General features: G+C 35.0%; 1 protein-coding gene across 1 annotated transcript in view; it reads left to right on the forward strand.

Annotated features, from left to right (window-relative positions):
* Window positions 1–660: 660 nt before the first annotated feature.
* LOC309825379 (sodium channel protein type 3 subunit alpha-like) overlaps window positions 661–20290 on the forward strand; it is a gene marked incomplete at both ends in the record, with an annotated part of 78656 nt that continues 59026 nt past the window's right edge. Inside the window, 9 exon segments of the mRNA XM_082658921.1 lie at window positions 661–924; window positions 6276–6395; window positions 6397–6407; window positions 8037–8117; window positions 11936–12064; window positions 12746–12837; window positions 13635–13907; window positions 14106–14169; window positions 19124–19265. Of these exon segments, the coding sequence (XP_082515047.1) occupies window positions 661–924; window positions 6276–6395; window positions 6397–6407; window positions 8037–8117; window positions 11936–12064; window positions 12746–12837; window positions 13635–13907; window positions 14106–14169; window positions 19124–19265 (1176 nt within the window).

Raw genomic sequence — 20290 nt, forward strand, 5'->3', positions numbered from 1 at the left:
CTTAAAGAGCAGCAGACTGGGAAAGGAAGTAAATATATTCTGCATTGCTTCAGAAGATACCTCAGAAGGATCCACGGTGAAAAGCTAAACGGAAACGGTTTTGACTTCTCTGTCCCTGCTGACAGTCAGACCTTGTCTGGACAACCAGTGGTCAATGATGCTGATAATCAGAACAGTGGCTGGGTTAGGCAAAACTTCTTTTCCTATCCTGAGATTTTATGAGTCAGGGATATACCACTGCATTGTCACCAGGATTTCTTTCTTTGGAAAGTTAGTAAGATGTGATAAAAGGAGGAGGGAGAGAAATAATGGGTCCTTGAGTAATTTTATTGACAAGCATTCTTGGCATTACTCTTTACCAAACATATACTATACTTTGGTGCAAAGGTATCAGAACAGACTTTTGAAAGACATATAAAGTTGGCGTATTGAAAATTAGATTGAATGATGCTTCTAAGTTAAAATTTGTAGTGCAGCATGAAAAGCACTACTTAAAGTTTATAGTTAAAAAAATTACTAGAAGAAACACTAAATGACATCTTGGTTGATTTTCTTAATCCCTCTCGTTCATTTGGTTTCCTATCTCTCATGCATTTTTTAAAAATTGTAGGATATTCTTATGCAAGAAGCTAAACGTAATTAAATGTGCAGGATGAAAAGATGGCACAGGCACTTCCGGTACCCCCAGGACCTGAAAGCTTCCGCCTTTTTACTAGAGAATCTCTTGCTGCTATCGAAAAACGTGCTGCAGAAGAGAAAGCCAAGAAACCCAAGAGAGAACAAAACAACGATGACGAGAACAAACCAAAGCCAAACAGTGACTTGGAAGCTGGAAAGAACCTTCCATTTATTTATGGAGACATCCCTCCAGGGATGGTGTCAGAGCCACTGGAGGACCTGGACCTGTACTATATCAATAAGAAAGTGAGTGTTGATTTTATCCTTCCAATAAGTCTTTAATTTAACTCAACTTTAATATACTTTGCTGGGGCTCATATATATACCACACCATAATTTTTCTACTGTTAAAGGTTTTATACTTTTTATTTCCACTTATTTTTAAGCACAATATAATAAGCAGAAACATTTATAAGAAATGAAGTCAAGATCTGGCCAGAGTGAAGAGATATAAAGAGATGAACAATTTGTACAATTTCATAGTAATTAATACTGTCAAAATTAAAACTGACATCAACAAAGCAAAATATCTGTTATTGCCGACATATTTAAGCACACGGTAGACAACAGAACAGTAGCTATGTGAAAGAAGAGTTATGGGGTACATATAACTATTTTTTAGTTCTTATTTGGCTTGAGGTTTCTTCACAATAGATTTGTGTTCTAGAGAGCAATAAATAAGCTTTTACTTAGCATCCTCCTATAGGAAGATATACAGTGAGAAGCATGTTCACCCAAGGATACATGTTTTTGGTCCACTAACCTGGAATATGATTGGGAGCTTCTTTTAACCTTAATTTGTCACAGGCTAGATTCTATAACACTTACATATTGTTAAAAAATCACTCCAAGAAAAAAATGTCAAGAACAGAAGGCAACCCCCCCAAAACCTCGTTTTTCCATCCATATATGATTTAAATCAACAGCTATGACTGTGCCTTGCTAATACTATAATAATCACATAATTCTGTCAGAATTAGCTAGTTTTTGATGTTAAACCAGCTGTACAGTATTTTATAGGAAATATAAAAAACGGATGATAGATTTTATGCTTTCTAATTGGGTATGTTGACATCTTACAACCACAATTTATATTTCACGTTCACAAGCATAAAAACAGGCCCATGTAGAAACTAAAGATAAATTAATATCACCATGAGCCACTCGCTTACAGATTAAAGGAGATATTGAGCACTTTTACTAGCCAAAGCCAGCCCTTTTATAAGGAATGGCGAAAGAAATTGCATTCTTTAAGCAGCATACAATTTATAAGATCAATGATGGTTAAAGGAACTGACAACCATTCAGACATGGAACTAGCCCTATTGCTCTAAAGGACTGCTTCTCAAACTTCCATGTACATACACATCACCAGAGGATCTTGTTAAAATACAGATTCTGATTCCATCGATCTGGGGTGGGGTCACGGATCCTGCGTTTCTAACAAGCCCTCGAGTGAGACTCATGCTGCTAGTACATGGGCCATGCTTCGAGTAGCGAGCTTTAAAACGTTTTATTTAAAGTTACAGAACAAAGTTAAATAAACAGGTCCTTTCTTCTTCCTTTTAAACTAGCTTCATGAAAGGTGGCAGATAATAAATATTCATATAGTTCTAAAAAGAATTTATTCCAGTACTTTACCATAGAATTGATAAAGAAAATTTTGAAATTTAGTTACTGTATTATAACACATGATGATGCTAGTGAGGCATTCCCCAAGAAACTAGAAGGAAATTCTCCTCTGAAAATTATTGATTCAAACTATATATTTGCAAAGATACCTTCAAGAGACAGGGGCATGACTGATACTCTGACATGATTAAAAGTATTTGCTACTTAAAGAAAGGAAGTGTCCTTAAGAAAGGGAACTGGTAAAATTAAGGGGGGAAAAGGAGAATAATAGAGACAAACATTAGCATTTTCCCAGGGAGACAGATCTTTAGTAGTAGCCCTGAAAGCATATTCCTCCCAGAAAGTCACTTCATTGTAAAGGGGCTACACTGTACTACCTAATCAAGATGTCATCAAACATATGTTTTATTTAACTAAGTCAGCTTATTTGGACTCCACCCTCAGCAAAGAATATCTTATAATTTGTCTTCCCATAGATCTGCTTAAAGAAAAGAATGTGCTGGTTGTGCTATGGCAATTATTTCAGCCCATGTGACAGTGATATAACTGGTTGTATATAAGTAGATTGGCATTCTGATTTTATATCAGGCTTTAAAGCTTGGTTAATGTGAGTCTGCTGCTGAGAAACAGAATTATTCTCTGTGTGCTGACAAAGTCAGTTTTTATTGCCTTCCTGTCTGACAGCAAGACTTGAACCCTGATTTATTCATAATGGCCATGACCCATCTTGAGAGACATCTAGACTGTTTACTGTTGTCTGCACAGCTTTCCTTTATGAAGTGTCCATAAAGATAAAGATTGAGGTACTATTGAAGAAAAAGGTAGTTTGTGGTTCTTAGGATAGAAGGAGCTAATATAGGAAGTTAATGGAGAAGTTCTGGAATTTAAAATACGGTATAGAGCTTGTTAATTATATGAAATAATGCAGGTGAAAGGCATTTTAAAATTGTAAAGCATTATGTAACTTTGCTTCCATCAATTAATGATACAGTTTACATACCTAATTTAATCATATGAGCAACATCACAGTGTATTTTAATGGCATTCAAATTGAACAGATAAAACTTAAGAATAGTGACAGTAATAATAATAGCTAACATTTGTTATGCTCATACTTTGTCAGGTACTGTTTGAGTGCTTTAACTGGTATAACTTATTTAATATTCAAAGAACCAGTGAGGCAGGTACTATGTTAACCTCATTTTATAGATGGGAAGGTGAAGCCCAGAGAGGTTAAGTAACTTGACCAAAGTCACATTCCATAAGTGGTGGATTAGGATTCGAACCCAGGCAGTCAGGCTCCAGAACCAGAGCTCTTAACCACTAAGCAAAACTACATATGGTGTTTATTAATATAAGATAAGAAAGTTTTTTTAAAAATTGGTTTTATAATTTTGAATTCTCTGATGTATGCGGTTCTACTCAGAGAACTTATTCTTGCCTCAAGTAGTAAAAATTTTAGTGAACCTGTAAAATGTGCATTTACCTGGAAAAAAGAAGCAGGCAGCATTCCAGAGTAGACAATAACCAGTTAACATACTTCCGGATATAACATTCATCATCTTAGTAGCAATAAGTAGTACTATTTTTTTAAGTCACATCAATACTTATCATTTCTTAGAGGACTGATTTTGGAATTGACACTATTTCTCTCTCTTCTATTTACGTGTCATTCTGTCAATTTTCAGTTTAGATATATCTCTCAATAACATAAGAGCCCCAAATTTCAAATGCCTTTCTTGAAATTTTTTCACTATACAGGACATTAACGTTTTATTCTTAATTTCTCAGAACTCAGAGTTTTCTTTCTGTTAGGGGCTGTTCTCCAGAAATAAACTGGTATTGTGTTCTTAAGGTCTGCTTTTTCCAGAATCAGTAAATTCACCGAAGATGCCCTTGGCATGTCGTTTTTAATCCCATTAGTACTACAAAGGCCAATCTTGTGGGAAGAGAAGAGGATTCCATGTTTTAAGGGACAGTTCATTCCTGTTCACTCTATTTTTGGAGATTTTTTCAAAATAAAATCCTCTCAATGTTACAAGTGGTTTTTTCAGGGATATTGTTTCAAAAAAGCATGAGTAAATGCACCTTAAACTATGGTAAACTTTACATGTTACTGCTGTCATTGAATGTTTAAATGGATCTAGATTGTTTGGCTATAATATTACATGATTTAACCCTGTGAATTCAAAAAATCCTTTAATGCATTTGTGCTTCAAGGGCACTCTTCCCAATGTCCACTGTCCCTTGTGGATAATCTCAGTGCTAGTAAAGAACAGTTTATTTGCCCTTGTCATAGAATTGTTCAAATTTATAGAGTACAGTTCATGGAAAATGGTTGGTGAGGTCCATGGTCTTGAATACAAAAGGCCAATGTGCAGAGAAGTTGTTTTCTCTACCCTTTATACTTACAATATAAATATTTTATATTTATAAAATATAAATATTATACTCACAATATATCTATTCAAACAGAGCATGTTGTCAGTGAACATGAATGTATGGGATATAGCCCTTACTTAAAGGATAAAAACATATTATTAAGTAACTGGTTATATAGAATAGATGTCTTAAAGGTAAATGGCATCTTAAAGATAAACCCACATTTATTTAAAACAAGTGTTTATTTGCAAACCAGGCTATTAAATACTGTGGAAAAAATGGAGAAAAAGTAGTGAACAGGCTCTTTATGTTCAATGATTTATAACAACTTCTAAGCTAGTCCTCCGTGGAATGAACTCTACATGTAAATTGCTACTTGACTCTAATTACAAGCAACATGCCAATGTGCGTATATTAATGTACTAAGACTTACTGGAAAAGGGAAACAATTAGGGAGTGATCAGAAGGCAGTGTGATTTATCTGGAAAGACATGGTGGAGGAGATGATCTTGATAGCTGAGGACATTCCCAGAGAGTAGGAATTTTCAATCCTTGGCTACATATTAGAATCACGTGAGGAAATTTTTTAACATACCATTGTTTGTGCCCATCCTCCAGAAATTGATTCAATTGTTCTCGCGTGGATCCCATATACTGGCGATTTTAAAATCACCCCAGGAAATTCTAACATGTGGACAGGACTAAGAACCTTTGATATAATAGTGGGTCATTGTAGGTGGGACCTTACTGTCAGGTCTGTTATGGACCTGAAACAGGAGGAAGTTTGCATTACATGACCTTTCAGGTGCCTCCCTCCTCTAGGATTCTATGACACTCATTTTCAGAATCAGAGGGAGAAGTTGACAGTGAGTGGAACTGGCAAGTGAATTGAATTGGCTGGAACAGAGATGCTTTGGTGGGAAAAAAATAAAAGATGATCCTAGAGAGACCTACTAGGTAATCACTGGGTAGTACAGCTTAAATGGTAAATTGAAGATTATAGGTTTCGGGGAATGCCCTTTGAAATGATGTAGTTCAGCCTAACTCTTAATGCAGCTGTTCCTTCTCAGTATTACCAGCAGATCTATAGAATGAGCAAAAACAGTTTATTCAGCCTGTTTGAACATTTTAAAGTAGGACAACTATCAGAGGGAAAATAGCCTTCATAAACTTTGGAGTTAAAAGACTTGATGCAATTAAAATATTTATAAAAGATTATTTTAATAGCAGTATGTACAGAATAATCTGAAAAGTTACCAAAACTGGAGACAGATGGTAAGGCTTAGATAGACTTAGAGTCCATAAAGTTACCTTACATCTTGGTAAAAATTTTGTGTAGGATCATCAATTTGTATCAGGAAGTTGATACCTGAGAGACAGATTAGATAATAGTATATCATATCTTTATTTGTAGCTATATGTTAATTTAAGGGAGAAACATCTAACATGTTTATAGTTATGATATACAAACTGGCTTAAACAAGTTCAAACAAATCAGGTAAAAAGTTTTTTTATGTGTATAAGCTCTTCAAATAAGCCACATGTCTAATCTAGTGATTTTTTTCTCATATTTTCTTTTTCAGACTTTTATAGTATTGAATAAAGGGAAGGCAATTTTCCGATTCAGTGCCACCTCTGCCTTGTATATTTTAACTCCGCTAAACCCTGTTAGGAAAATTGCTATTAAGATTTTGGTACATTCATATCCTTTTCATGTGAATTGTCTAAATGCTGTTTCTAGTAGTTGATTTTACAAAAAATGTCATTCTTTTTAAAATATATATATAAAATTTCTTTGGGATTAATGGTAACATTGTTGTTTAATCTGTTTTACTCATGATTTTCTGCTATTTATAACAAGATTATTGTAGAATGACTATTATGATTCTAGAAGTAAAAACGCTACCATGATAGTGAATGTGTAAATGAGACACATTGTGTAGTACGAATAACAGCAAATCTACTTCAAACTTTTTATTAACCTCAATTAGACCATATATAACCACGACTAAAGAAACATAGTCTATGGTGCTTAGTATTATTATCTATATTACCAAATGTTCAAACTTTTGTGCCTTAATTCGTTCTGTATTTTCATCTCCTGGGCCTGTCCCCTCTCCCTTCCTGCCTCCCTCCTTCCTTCCTTCCTTTCTTCCCTCTTTCCTTCCTTTCTTCCCTCTTTCCTTCCTTTCTTCCCTCTTTCCTTACTTTAGTAAATATTTTTTAAACTACTATGTGCCTATGTATCTGATTGATAATATATATTTAAAACTCATTGAACTTAAAACTACTTACAGTGATAGTCAAAATGTACATGTAAAATGACATAATAGGGGTGGATTTCAAGAAAATTCTCAACACATGATAATAAAATAGAAAGGTGATCTTCAGATGCAGTGTTCAAGAATGGCATCTTATACAGATTCAAAACAGGCTAACATTAAAAACTAAAAGAGAGACAATAGAGACAGGGTTAACCTAGAGACAGGGGAAATAGGACTGATAATCTTTTGAAATGCATTTGAATTCTCCCATTCTATGGTTTGATACTGTAAAGTATTTACGTTTTAAAATAAAAGATTTACCTCAAAATATGTAATCATAAACTTCCTTAGAGTGAAGTCTGGATTGAGATCCTAAGGGAAATTACCATATCTAATTCTTAGGAAGGTTTAAAAACAGTGTTTGTTTAGGTATGGTGTGGACTAGATACAGGAAGATAGCTAGGTGGTCAAAGTTCCCACACTCTCAAGTGAAAATAGAAAGTTAGAAAATAATACTAGCTCTTTAGCAAAAAATTGTCTCTCTCTTTATTCTTACGTTGTAAACGCTAAAGGAACAAGTTACATCACTATAAGACTGCTAGAGTTTCTAATTACAGTGGAATTCTCAAGCAGTGTAATCCTCAAATATATGGGGCTGTACATTCTCAAGTGTATTACATTGCACTCATTAACCTTTTTTCTGTCAGTAGAAATTGTAAACGATACCTGAAGTATAACTTTTAGATTTATACTATAAACTTACTAAAGAATGGTCATTTCCCCTGCAGTGCAGTTTCACACAACTCACTGAAATGCAAAATTCACATTTGCTTCAAATAGAGATCTCTTTCTATTGAATTCAGTTTTGTGAGAAAATGATGTAAAATAAAAAAGAATGGACCAAGAGTATATGACAGACTTTGAAGTTTCTTACTGTTTTTGCCATTGTTTTAAAAGAAATAAGTAAGGTTAATTTTACAGGTAACTTGTGTTGATTTTTTTTTTTTGTACTGGATCATTTTTAAGTGGCCATGACATTGTACTAGCATTTATTCCTTAACTATAATCTACTTTATTCAGCATGCTTATCATGTGCACTATTTTGACCAACTGTGTATTTATGACCCTGAGTAATCCTCCAGACTGGACAAAGAATGTAGAGTAAGTAGAAATAATTTCTTGGAATGAGAAATACACACTCAAATTCTCTAGCAATCTCCTTATAGTTATGGTCTGACTCATGGTTTCCACTTTTTTGAAGTCAGGCTAAACACTTTTAAGAAAAAGTTATTTCCATAATATGAAAAAAATAGAGGAAGTTCTTAGGGGACTTTTTCTCCTATGAGGTAGGTATTTCTTCTGACAAAGGACAGTATTTGTTTAAGAAAGGTTATTAATTGTATATACTAGGTGGTAAACTAAACGATCATTTAGCATAGAAGTTAAGACTGAATCACAGTTATGCACTTTAGATAAAATATAATTACCATTTGAATAATTTTATAAATAAAATTATTTTATTCTAGTATATTACCATTATTGTTATATTCTGATAAAATAGATTTAGGTGTTTAGCTCTATATTACTATATTAGGCATTTCAGTTATATGTTTTATCATTGCATTTAGGAAAAATACATTTAGGTATTTAAGTTACTTTGATGTTTAGTTACATTTCGACACATAGTTTATTTAGACAGAGGATGTGTGCTAAAACACCACAGGTGTGTCCTGTAAAAAGGAAATATAGAACTACCATATGACCCAGCAATCCCACTACTGGGCATATACCCTGAGAAAACCATAATTCAAAAAGAGTCATGTACCACAATGTTCATTGCAGCTCTATTTACAATAGCCAGGACATGGAAGCAACCTCAGTGTCCATCGACAGATGAATGGATAAAGATGATGTGGCACATATATACAATGGAATATTACTCAGCCATAAAAAGAAACAAACGAGTTATTTGTAGTGAGGTGGATGGACCTAGAGTCTGTCATACTGAATGAAGTAACTCAGAAAGAGAAAAACAAATACTGTATGCTAACACATATACATGGAATCTAAAAAAAAAAACCAATGGTTCTGAGGAACCTAGGGGCAGGACAGGAATAAAGACGCAGACATAGAGAATGGACTTGAGGACACAGGGAGGGGGAAGGGTAAGCTGGGACGAAGTGAGAGAGTGGCATGGACATATATACACTACCAAATGTAAAACAGATAGCTAGTGGGAAGCAGCCACATAGCACAGGGAGATCAGCTCAGTGTTTTGTGACCACCTAGAGGGGTGGGATAGGGAGGGTGGGAGGGAGATGCAAGAGGGAGGAGATATGGGGATATATGTATATGTATAGCTGATTCACTTTGTTATAAAGCAGAAACTAACACACCATTGTAAAGCAATTATACTCCAATAAAGATATTTAAAAAGAAGAGAGACAGGTAAAGGGGACACTTAAATATTATTATTTGAATATGCAGTTTTCTCTTTTTAAAGTCATTTTTAGAGATGACTATATCCATTATGAAAAGTCTTAGCTTTACAAAAGCTTTTGACTTACACGGTTTAGTTGGGAAACTTTGCACAGGTTTCTGATCAATTATCTCTAGTCAGTTGACAGCAAGGCAGCAGGAAAACAAGCAAAATATTAGTGGTTACAGTCAAAAAACAAAACAAAACAAAGAAACAAACAAAAAAAAAACCACACAAAAAAACAGAGTCCAATGCAAAGAGAAGTCAGTCCCGACATGAAAATAGAAGTCACTGATAGCAGAAACCACCCCTGTACAAAGAGGTAGCATACTCAGAAGGCCTGAGGACCATATTGCATAGTGAAGGTTGTTATGTAAGGCAAGGTACTTCTATGGACATCAAAATTACAGGGGAAAATAAAACACCTTGTAAAATGGACAGAATCAACAATATGATTAAGAGCCTAGTGGGGGTACAGCCAAGAAAAATCAAGATCCCCTTGATTCTCACTGACCTGTTCAATCTAGTTTGCTAATAGGTACATCTGAACACCCATTCTGTGCAAAGCTGTCTCAAATGTTAAGTTCTAAGACCTCTCTTCCTTGGATAGCTATCACACTCACCATACACTCCAAATGTCCCCACAAATTTTCTTCCTTTTCCAAAACAGGAATAGGAGCAGGGACTTTAATCTTGTTTCTAGTCTGCAGATAACTTAGAATTGCTTAAGCATAAACCACAGGGCACTAACCATTAATAGGATAAACAGAACATACATGGGAGCTGTCTCATGCCTTTTGCAATGCCAGGTAACTCTCCAAACATAAATGTCATGGTGATTATATGTAATACACAAAGATCCAAACCAAAACACAAGTAACCATAAGCTTGGCATTGTAAATTATGTCTTCCTAATAAAGTCAGCTACTTCATAATAAGATAGCAGTTATACTTACTCCTCATGAAATTAATTGAATTGTTTAAAAAAGAAAGACTTAGGAAAACTAGACGTGAAGATTTCTGCATACATTTTCCTTTGATTTCTTTGTTCCCTCAAAAGAGAGAAATTTCTACAGAAAAAAAAAAGCGAAAATAACTCTAACTTTTTTCACATATAAAATACTAGTAGGCTAGAAAAGATAATGAATTTTAATGAAAGTAAATTAAATCTTTGTGGCTTGAGAGGAGTAATCTGAACAAACTTAGATTGTACTTTTAAAAAGAATCCACTGTTGAAAAACAAGTACTCTCTCCCAACTATTTTTGGAAGAAACAGAAATAACTTGTATTGTCAACACTCAAAGGAGAGAGGGCTAGAAATTCACTACCAAACAACAAATGGAAAAGTCTTTCACCATTTTGGAGGCTGAAACTTGAATTTGAGCATGTTTAAATGATTTGGCCCAACTGCATAGTAACTGATGAGAGGTTAGATTCAGGAATTTTGGTATCCCTGAAATTTGGTAATTTTGGTAATTGTGTAAACACACACACAGAAAATACTAATGCACTGAAAGTTTTTTAATGAATATGTATATATACATATATATATATATATTTGGTGAATATATGTGTGTGTGTGTGTGTGTGTATATATATATATATAGAGAGAGAGAGAGAGAGAGAGAGAGAGAGAGAGAAAGAGAGAGAGAGAGAGAGAGAAAAGCAGATTTATAACTTTATACCTGAATCTTAAGGATAAAAAGGGGAAGCAGGGCTTCCCTGGTGGCACAGTGGTTGAGAGTCTTCCTGCTGATGAAGGGGACACGGGTTTGTGCCCCGGTCCGCCGGGCCCGTGAGCCATGGCCGCTGAGCCTGCGTGTCCGGAGCCTGTGCTCCACAATGGGAGAGGCCACAACAGTGAGAGGCCCGCGTACCGCAAAAAAAAAAAAAGGGGAAGTACATTTTCTAGATTAGACATGTAAAATATCCCCCCAAATTATTTTAATCATTAAGAAATCTGAGTGAAATATTTTATTATAAATAAACAAATCCAAGAAATGTTATCTCTAGAGCTATAATGTCCAATAAGCCACATGCAGCTATTGAAACTTGAAATTTGGCTAGTCTTAATTGTTGAAAGGATAACATTTTAGATATATTGGTTTAAATAAAATATAATATGCAAACTAAGTTTACTCATTCCTTCTTACTTTTTTATTTGGTTACTAGAAATTTAAAAACTACATATGTAGCTTGTATTATATTTCATTTGGACAGTGTTGCTCTAGCACATCAAGCTTGATAAATATCCATAAAACACATGAAACTATTATTCTAAAACCTAAATATTTCAACAAGATCAGATTCTTTGTGGAAGATATTATCTCTTCAGTTTAACCCTTTACTCAAGCTCATAAGATTAAACTAGCAGGTTTTTTTTGTAAGTGGAAATAAGGAACAAGGTCTTAGTGAAGTGAAAAACCACAAAAGGATAGGATTTGCTATATTTTAACAGTTCAAACGAAGCAGTTAATTTTTGTTTGGATGCTTTTCCTAGGTACACATTCACTGGAATCTATACCTTTGAGTCACTTATAAAAATCTTGGCAAGAGGGTTTTGCTTAGAAGATTTTACATTCCTTCGTGATCCATGGAACTGGCTGGATTTCAGTGTCATTGTGATGGCGTGAGTATTTTTGAAAACATGTTAAGCTCAAAGGAATGAAAATAGTTGCAGCATAAATAAGGTAGTTGTGACATATTTTTAAAGTAGAGTTTGCTTATAAGCCAAATTAACTATATGCCTCATATATTTTGAGAATACATATTAGAATATATATTGCAAGGTAAATATATCTGGTAAATGAGCAATAAATGGAATTACATTCATGCCATATAGCCTTCTACTTCATCAAAGTGAAGTTATTCATTGACTATAATTTAATACCACCAACTGTACTTCGATTAGTTTTGTAAACAAACTTGTTCATATTAGTGAAAACTGCATTGAAATAAAGCAGCAATATTTTATTCCGTAAAGGCAGCTGTTAGCACATGGCACCCTGAAGTCTATAGCATTTCCATAAAACTCAAGGGGCTCTATATGCCAAACCAAACCACTTTTCATTCTTTATTTAGTATAAACTTTTCCAAAACTATCAGTAACTCTGATTTAATTCTACAGGTATGTAACAGAATTTGTAAGCCTAGGCAATGTTTCAGCCCTTCGAACTTTCAGAGTCTTGAGAGCTCTGAAAACTATTTCTGTAATCCCAGGTAAGAAGAAACTGGTGTAAGATGGTAGGCCCCTTATATCTCCAACTTTTCTTTTGTGTTATTGTGTTTGTGTGTGAACTCCCTATTACAGATATGTGACAGAGTTTGTGGACCTGGGCAATGTCTCAGCGTTGAGAACATTCAGAGTTCTCCGAGCACTGAAAACAATTTCAGTCATTCCAGGTGAGAGCTAGCTTAAACACCGAGGCTGACTTTAAATACACTGTAATAATATTGAGGTTGAAATTACACTTATAACATTAGCCTTGTTGTTTATTGTTTGTCATCTTCAAGAATGCCAAATGAAATTGCATGTTTATTTATAAAGTCAGCCTTTGAGTTTAACATAGAATTGCATGAGGTGTCTATAAAAAATACTGGTTTTGCTCTCTTTCTCACCCACTTTTTTTTGCATTTACGATGCAATGTTTTCTTTTTCTTACATTCTAAGAAAGCTTTGCTACCATGGCTTTACTAACTGATTTAGATTTTACCATTTACCGCGGATCTATTTTGAAAGTGGATCTCCTCTTATAAAGGAGCAAAGATTATTACTGAACAGCATGTACATGGCATGGGATTTTTATTATTTTAAAATTCTTTCCTCCTCTAAATCATTGCTACTTGGAAGCTAGTATTAAAAAATGGTTGGAGAGAAACAGCCTCATGAAACACAAAATCTGAAGTGTAAAACAACTGCAAGTTTGCCTTTACATGTTCGTGGCAGCACATAAAACCACACATTAAGAAAACCTCCTGCCTAGATATTTACACCTTTATTTTAAACCTCCAGAAAGCACACTGATCATAAATAAAATCTGCTCTTCATCCATTTCCCAAACCATCTGGCTGTCCATAAAGCTTTGGTGTCTAAAGAGACAAACAATTGTTTGTGGGGAAAGAGAATGTGTATGACTATTAAGAAGACATTTTGGCTTATGACACTCTTCCTCAGCTGACCTATCCTTCTCTCTCCTCAGGTTTAAAGACCATCGTGGGTGCCCTGATCCAGTCTGTGAAGAAGCTTTCTGACGTCATGATCTTGACTGTGTTCTGTCTGAGCGTGTTTGCTCTAATTGGTCTGCAGCTGTTCATGGGCAACCTGCGGAATAAATGTTTGCAATGGCCCCCAAGCAATTCTGCTTTTGAAACCAACACCACCTCCTTCTTTAATGGCACAAGGAATTCAAATGGGACATTTGTTAATGTAACAATGAGCACATTTAACTGGAAGGATTACATTGAAGAGGAAGGTAAGCAAGATTGCTCCATTGTTAATCTCAGTGTTGCTGAATGAGTTTTCAACTATAAATAGTTGAGGCTGTGGGCTTGAAGTCATCTTTGTAAATTGGTGTCCACTTTGGAAATAACTGAACTAAACAAATTCTCATTTGTTCCTAATGGCAATAGGACTGATATGAAATGAAACAGTTTATTCTTTATATTAACAGGTCACTTTTATGTTTTGGATGGACAAAAAGACCCTTTACTCTGTGGAAATGGCTCAGATGCAGGGTAAGGATAACTTTTTTCTAAAGATGTAGAACACTTTGGAAAAAAAGCAAATAGGAAAAATATACCGGAGTAGCCTTACATGTGTATAATAAAGAGTGGTACTGCCTACCTAGGAAGTACCTTCTCTGTCTTAATTGCATTGGTATCAATTCTAAACTCACAGCCATTAAAATCATCCCTTTGGGTGAAGAACTGTCATCAAGAATTTGACAGTTAGGATGTACCTGAATTATTGCTCCAAGTGTGAAGGCCCAGCATCTGTCTTGTCTGTAAACCCATCAGAGCCATTTAAGAATTACAGGGAAGGAAACATAAGATGGGTACATTTTGATTGATGTGAGGATGTATTGATGGGATAAGTTTTGCTGTGGCTAGAAATGATCCAGACTGTAACATGGTCTTCAGGGTGCAAACCCAGTTGGGAAACTGCTTTGAGAGACTTAGGTATTCTTGAAATAGCATGAAATCCTGTGTGCAAGGAAGCCACGTGGCAGATGTATGTCAAAGGCATGTTTGAGTCTGCATCTGCATATTTTACAGTTTTTTTTCACATTCTACAATAAGAGATGCTGTAATGTCTTAGCTATCCTGCTAGTCTCTCATACTTAACATATTTTGCCAAGAGTATTATAAATTAATTTTAAATCAGGGTAGAGAGTGAATTTCTTAGAAGCCAAGGGATAGCAATAGTAAGTGACTCTTAGATCACAGAACTTACACAGAACATATTTTGACTCATCCTAGAAAATGGGAAACTGGTGTGGTCATAAAGGTTTAAGAGGGTTACTAAAACCATATACCAGTCACAGAGATGGAATTTGGGGGAAATTTTTTTTCCTGATAGTTTTCTCAAACTTTGGTAGGAGAACATGGTGAATAAGAGCATAGGTTCTACAGTTTATGTATACCTGGGTTCAAATCCAACCTCCACCATTTAAAATCTCTTTGACCTTGGAAAAGTGTCCAAAGCTCTCTGTATTTGAGTTTATTTATTTCTAAAATGAAGAGAGTAATATCATCTCTCCCTTGGGGCTATTATGGTGATTAATTACTTAATACATATAAAGCACTTGGACTAGCACCTGGTCCATCAAAAACATTTATTGCATGTTAGCTATTGTTTTTATTACGGTTAAAAACCTAGATGAAATTTTGGATAAGGTTGGTTAATGCATACTTATCCCTACTAAACCATACTAATCCCTTCCCTTTATTGAGTACCTGCTATGGGTCAGGTAATTTACATGGTAAAATTGACTGTCACTCTATTGTTAAATGTCAAATAAAATTCTAAAGAAATCTATGCAACTTCAATACTTCCTATAAGACTATAGTCATTAAGACAATATGGTATTGGGAAATAGTAGCTATAGATCAATGAAACAGAGCAGACAGCCAAAAAAATAGACCACAAAAAATGTTGTCAACTAGTTTTTGACAAAGAAGAAAATGCAATTCAATAGACACAGGAAAATTTTTTCAAAAAGTGGTGCTAAAACAATTGGTGATCCATATGCAATAAAATGAATCTAGATACAGCTTTACACCCTACACAAAAATTAACTCAAAACTAATCATAAACCTAAATGTAAAATACAAAATTATTAAAATTCTTTAAGAAAACATAGAATAAAAGCTACATGACTTTGGAATTTGTGATGAGTTTTTAATGCAACCCCAATAGCACAGTCCATGAAAGAAATAATTGATAAGTTGGACTTTATTAAAATTAAAAGCTTCTGCTCTGCAAAGACACTGTAAAAGGGAGTGAAAAGACAAGCCATAGAGTGGGAAAAAGTATTTGCAAAACACATATCTGATAAAGGACTTGTATCCAATATAAACAAAGCACCCTTAAAACTCAAAAAAAGGAAGCAAATAACCCAATTTAAAAATGGGCAAAACTCTGAACAGACACCTTACAAAAGAATATACACAGATAGCTAATATGGATATATAAAGATGTTCAACACCTTTTGTCACTAGGGAGTTGAAAGTAAAACAATAATGAGTTACTACTATATAGCTGTTAGAATGACAGAAATTTTTTTTAAAAACTGAAAATACCAACTGCTGGTGAAGATGCAGAACAGGAATTCTCATTCATTCATTGCTGGTTGGAATGCAAAATAGTACGGCCACTTTAAAAGACAATTTGGCAGTTTCTTACAAAATAAACAGTCTTACCATACAACTCAGCAACTGCCCTACTAAATATTTAGCTAATTAATTTGAAAATTTATATCCACACAAAATCCTGATATGAATATTTATAGCAGCTGCATTCATAATCACAAGAAACTGGAAGCAATCAAGTTATCCCTCAAGAAGTGAGTAAACAAACTGTGGTATGCTCATACAATGAAATATTACTGAGTAATAAAAAGAAATGAGCTATCAAGCCATAAAAACATTGATGAACCTTAAATGCATATTAATAAGTGAAAAAAAGCCAATCTGAAAAAGCTACATTCTGTATAATTCCAATTACATGACATTCTGAAAAAGATACACAATAGAGATGATAAAAAGATCAATGTTTTCCAGGGGTTCAGGGTAGGGCCTTGACTGGTTGATGCATAGGGGATTTTGTAGGGTGGAGAAACTATTCTGTATGATTCTGAAATGGTGAACGTTAAGCATTTGTCAAATTCATAGAACTTTACAGCACAAAGACTGAACAGTATAAGCAAAAAAAAAAATCTTACGTGAGGTTTAGGGATCCCAGGTTGAAACACAGAATGTGACAAAGGTATTTAAATATATTTTAAAATATAAAATAACTTCACTGAAGGAGGGGAATAGGTGCTAATCTAAGAAACTTTAGAAATGAATGGAGCCTGTAAGACTAAGGCAAAAGGAACTGTACCCTATTTGATAAAGCTGTTTTCCATGATAATATGGATTAACAATACTGAAACAATTATACATGTATACTGGTACTGAACAATTAAGTATACAGATAGCAGATGACAGAAGCCAGGTTTCTCACTTTTGGAGTGAGGGTTTACAGATAAGCCAAGGGAGGAGGATCAATCCAGAATGATCCCATAGTAATGAAATAAAGTTGGAGAAATGAGTATGACCATATATTTAGCTTAATCTAGGCACATACAAAAATATATATATATGGTATTAGAAAGCAAGATCTGGGTGCTGTGTTTATTACCAAGGCAGTGTCATTGCTTCTAGGCCCTCAGCTGGCAGAGTGAGGAGATATATGTGTATACACAAACACATACACACACTAATCGTAATTTCTAATGCTGTTCTTCAATAAAAGAGCAAAGGCTCCTTGGAGAAATGGCTGATTCTAGGACTGGGGCAGAAAATATAAAAGATGATCCTGGAGCATCTTGTAGTTCCAGAATGTAAGAAAGTGCTGAAAAACAAACAAAAACAAAACACACACCTCCATGGGTTGTGGCAAAGACATACAGGAGTCAAGTGAAAAAGCTCCCAATGGCCAAAGCTGGAATAGTTTGAGCAAAAAATTACAATAATTATATTATAAATATAACTGTATTATAATTCAACGTATAAAATGAATATCCATGAGTATATACTTATATACATAACTGATTGAATAAATAAATAAATGAGAGATAATAGATAAATCTCATGCAGAAGAATTCCAAATAATTTCTGTACATACTCCACTCTTAAGAAGGTGGATCATAACTCCCTGCTCCTTATGTGTAGGCTGCACATAATGACTTTATTCCAAAGAGTGCAGTATGGAAAAAGAAGAAAAAACAAGAGTAGATTTACAGTGGAGAAACCTGACAAACACTATCTCACCTGACAAACACTATCTCAAGTCAGGTGATGAAAGTTAGCATCAACAGTGATGTCATACTGATAGCATGTACCCTTGATATGATGTAAGGATAAAAATATTTTACGTCTGTGGTCTTCCTCCCAAAAAATCCATAACCTCAATATCTAATCATGAGAAAAACATCAGACAAATCCCAATTGAAAGATATTCTTCAAAATACCTGACCAGTATTCCTCAAAAATGTCAAGGTAATCAGAAACAAGGAAAAGTCTGATAAACTATCACAGCCAAGAGGAGCCTAATGAGACATGATGACTAAATGTAATGTGCATCCTGGATGGGATCCTGGAACGTAAAAAGGATATTAGGGAAAAACGGAGAAAATATGACTAAATTATGGACTTTGGTTAATAATGATATATCAATTTTTTTTTTTTTGGTAATACGTGGGCCTCTCACTGTTGTGGCCTCTCCCGTTGCGGAGCACAGGCTCTGGACGCGCAGGCTCAGCGGCCATGGCTCATGGGCCCAGCCGCTCTGCGGCATGTGGGATCTTCCCGGACCGGGGCACGAACCCGTGTCCCCTGCATCGGCAGGCAGACTCTCCACCACTGCGCCACCAGGGAAGCGCAATAATAATATAGCAATATTGATTGAAATGTACTATACCAACATAAGATGTTAATTATATGGGAAACTAGGCATGGGATAAATGGGAAGTCTCTGTACTCTCTTTGCAATTTTTCTGCACATCTATAATTATTCTAAAATGTAAGTTTTATTTTAGGAATTTTTATAGAAGTGACTAATGAAGTAACTCATTAAGTTGTTCCCTACCTTTTGGTTGTTTTCTGACTTTTCATTTTTAATCACTGATTCTTGCCACTTTGAAAAGAAAGGTGTCAGAGGCAAAAAAATGTGTGGTTGCTGCCTCTCTGCCATTCTAAATGTCTATAAATGATTCCTCACACCTAAGTTTTCTATTGATTTTCCTATTAAATTTCATCTGATAACAGTTTCACTGTGAACAATTATCTAAAGTGTTCTGGAAATGAAGGCAAGCAAATTCATCACAGACAGCAACTCTGGGTTTTGACAATTCCTATAAATTAATATGGATTGAAATAGCTATAATTGCTCTGCTGACCCCAGCTCCATTTCTCTCTCTTGCAGCCAGTGTCCGGAAGGATACATCTGTGTGAAGGCTGGTCGAAACCCCAACTATGGCTACACAAGCTTCGACACTTTTAGCTGGGCTTTCTTGTCTCTATTTCGACTCATGACTCAAGACTACTGGGAGAACCTTTACCAGCTGGTAAGTGTATTAGTCCCTTTGGGTTGCTATAACAAAATGCCATAACAGAAATACATTTCTCACAGTTCTGGAGGCTGGGGAGTCCAAGATCAAGACACCAGCATGATCGCATTCTGACAAGAGCCCTCCTGGTTCATAAGCTGACATCTTCTTGCTGTGCCATCACCCAGAGGAAGGGGTTAGGGATTTCTCTGGAGTCCCTTTTTATTAGGCACTCTTTTTATTAGCCCATTCATGTGGGCTCCACTCTCATGACCTAAACACCTCCCAGAGGCCACACCTTCTAATAGCAACACAATGGGCATTAGGATTTCAACATACGAATTTGGGCGGGGGGTGGGGGACACACACATTCAGAGCACAGCAGAAAGGTTCAAACTAACATGCATGAAAGTTAAATTTATGAACATATATGAAATGACTAGTATAGATATTTGTTTATAATACTCTAGAATACAGAGAAGGGTACAGCATAAAGCAAGTGTGCCTAGGATCCCAATTGTTCATTCACTCAGTACATGTATATTGAGATTCTTTGATGACAAGCATTCTGCTAGGCGCTATGGAGGATGCAGAGAATGTTCATGACTTTGAGTTTATAATATAGTTGTGGATTTAACAAGAACATGTGAAAAGATTTTGAAATTCAATTATATAAAAATTTCAAATTAAACCTAAGGTTAATTGGAGCTAGAAGAGGAGGGAAGAAAGATGTTATCTCTAGATGATGTGGAGAGTAGTAACTCCATTGAAAGGAATTAAAAATAGTGTCCTTACTTGTAATATTGCCCCACATTATAGACTCTAAGAAAAGCATTTTAGTAGTGCTCAAATACATATCCAGTATATACTAATTTGAAATGTGTATGCTTACATCAAATGACACTACAATCAAGCCTCAAATAATTTAACTATTATTTGTGTCTCTCTCTGTGTGTGTGTGTGTGTGTGTGTGTGTGTGTGTGTGTGTGCATTTGAACACCAAATAAAATCATTAGGCTCAAAATACATTGAATGCTAAAAAG

This window comes from Grampus griseus (assembly GCF_964374135.1).
Source record: "Grampus griseus genome assembly, chromosome: 7".
In the NCBI taxonomy this organism is placed as follows: domain Eukaryota; kingdom Metazoa; phylum Chordata; class Mammalia; order Artiodactyla; family Delphinidae; genus Grampus; species Grampus griseus.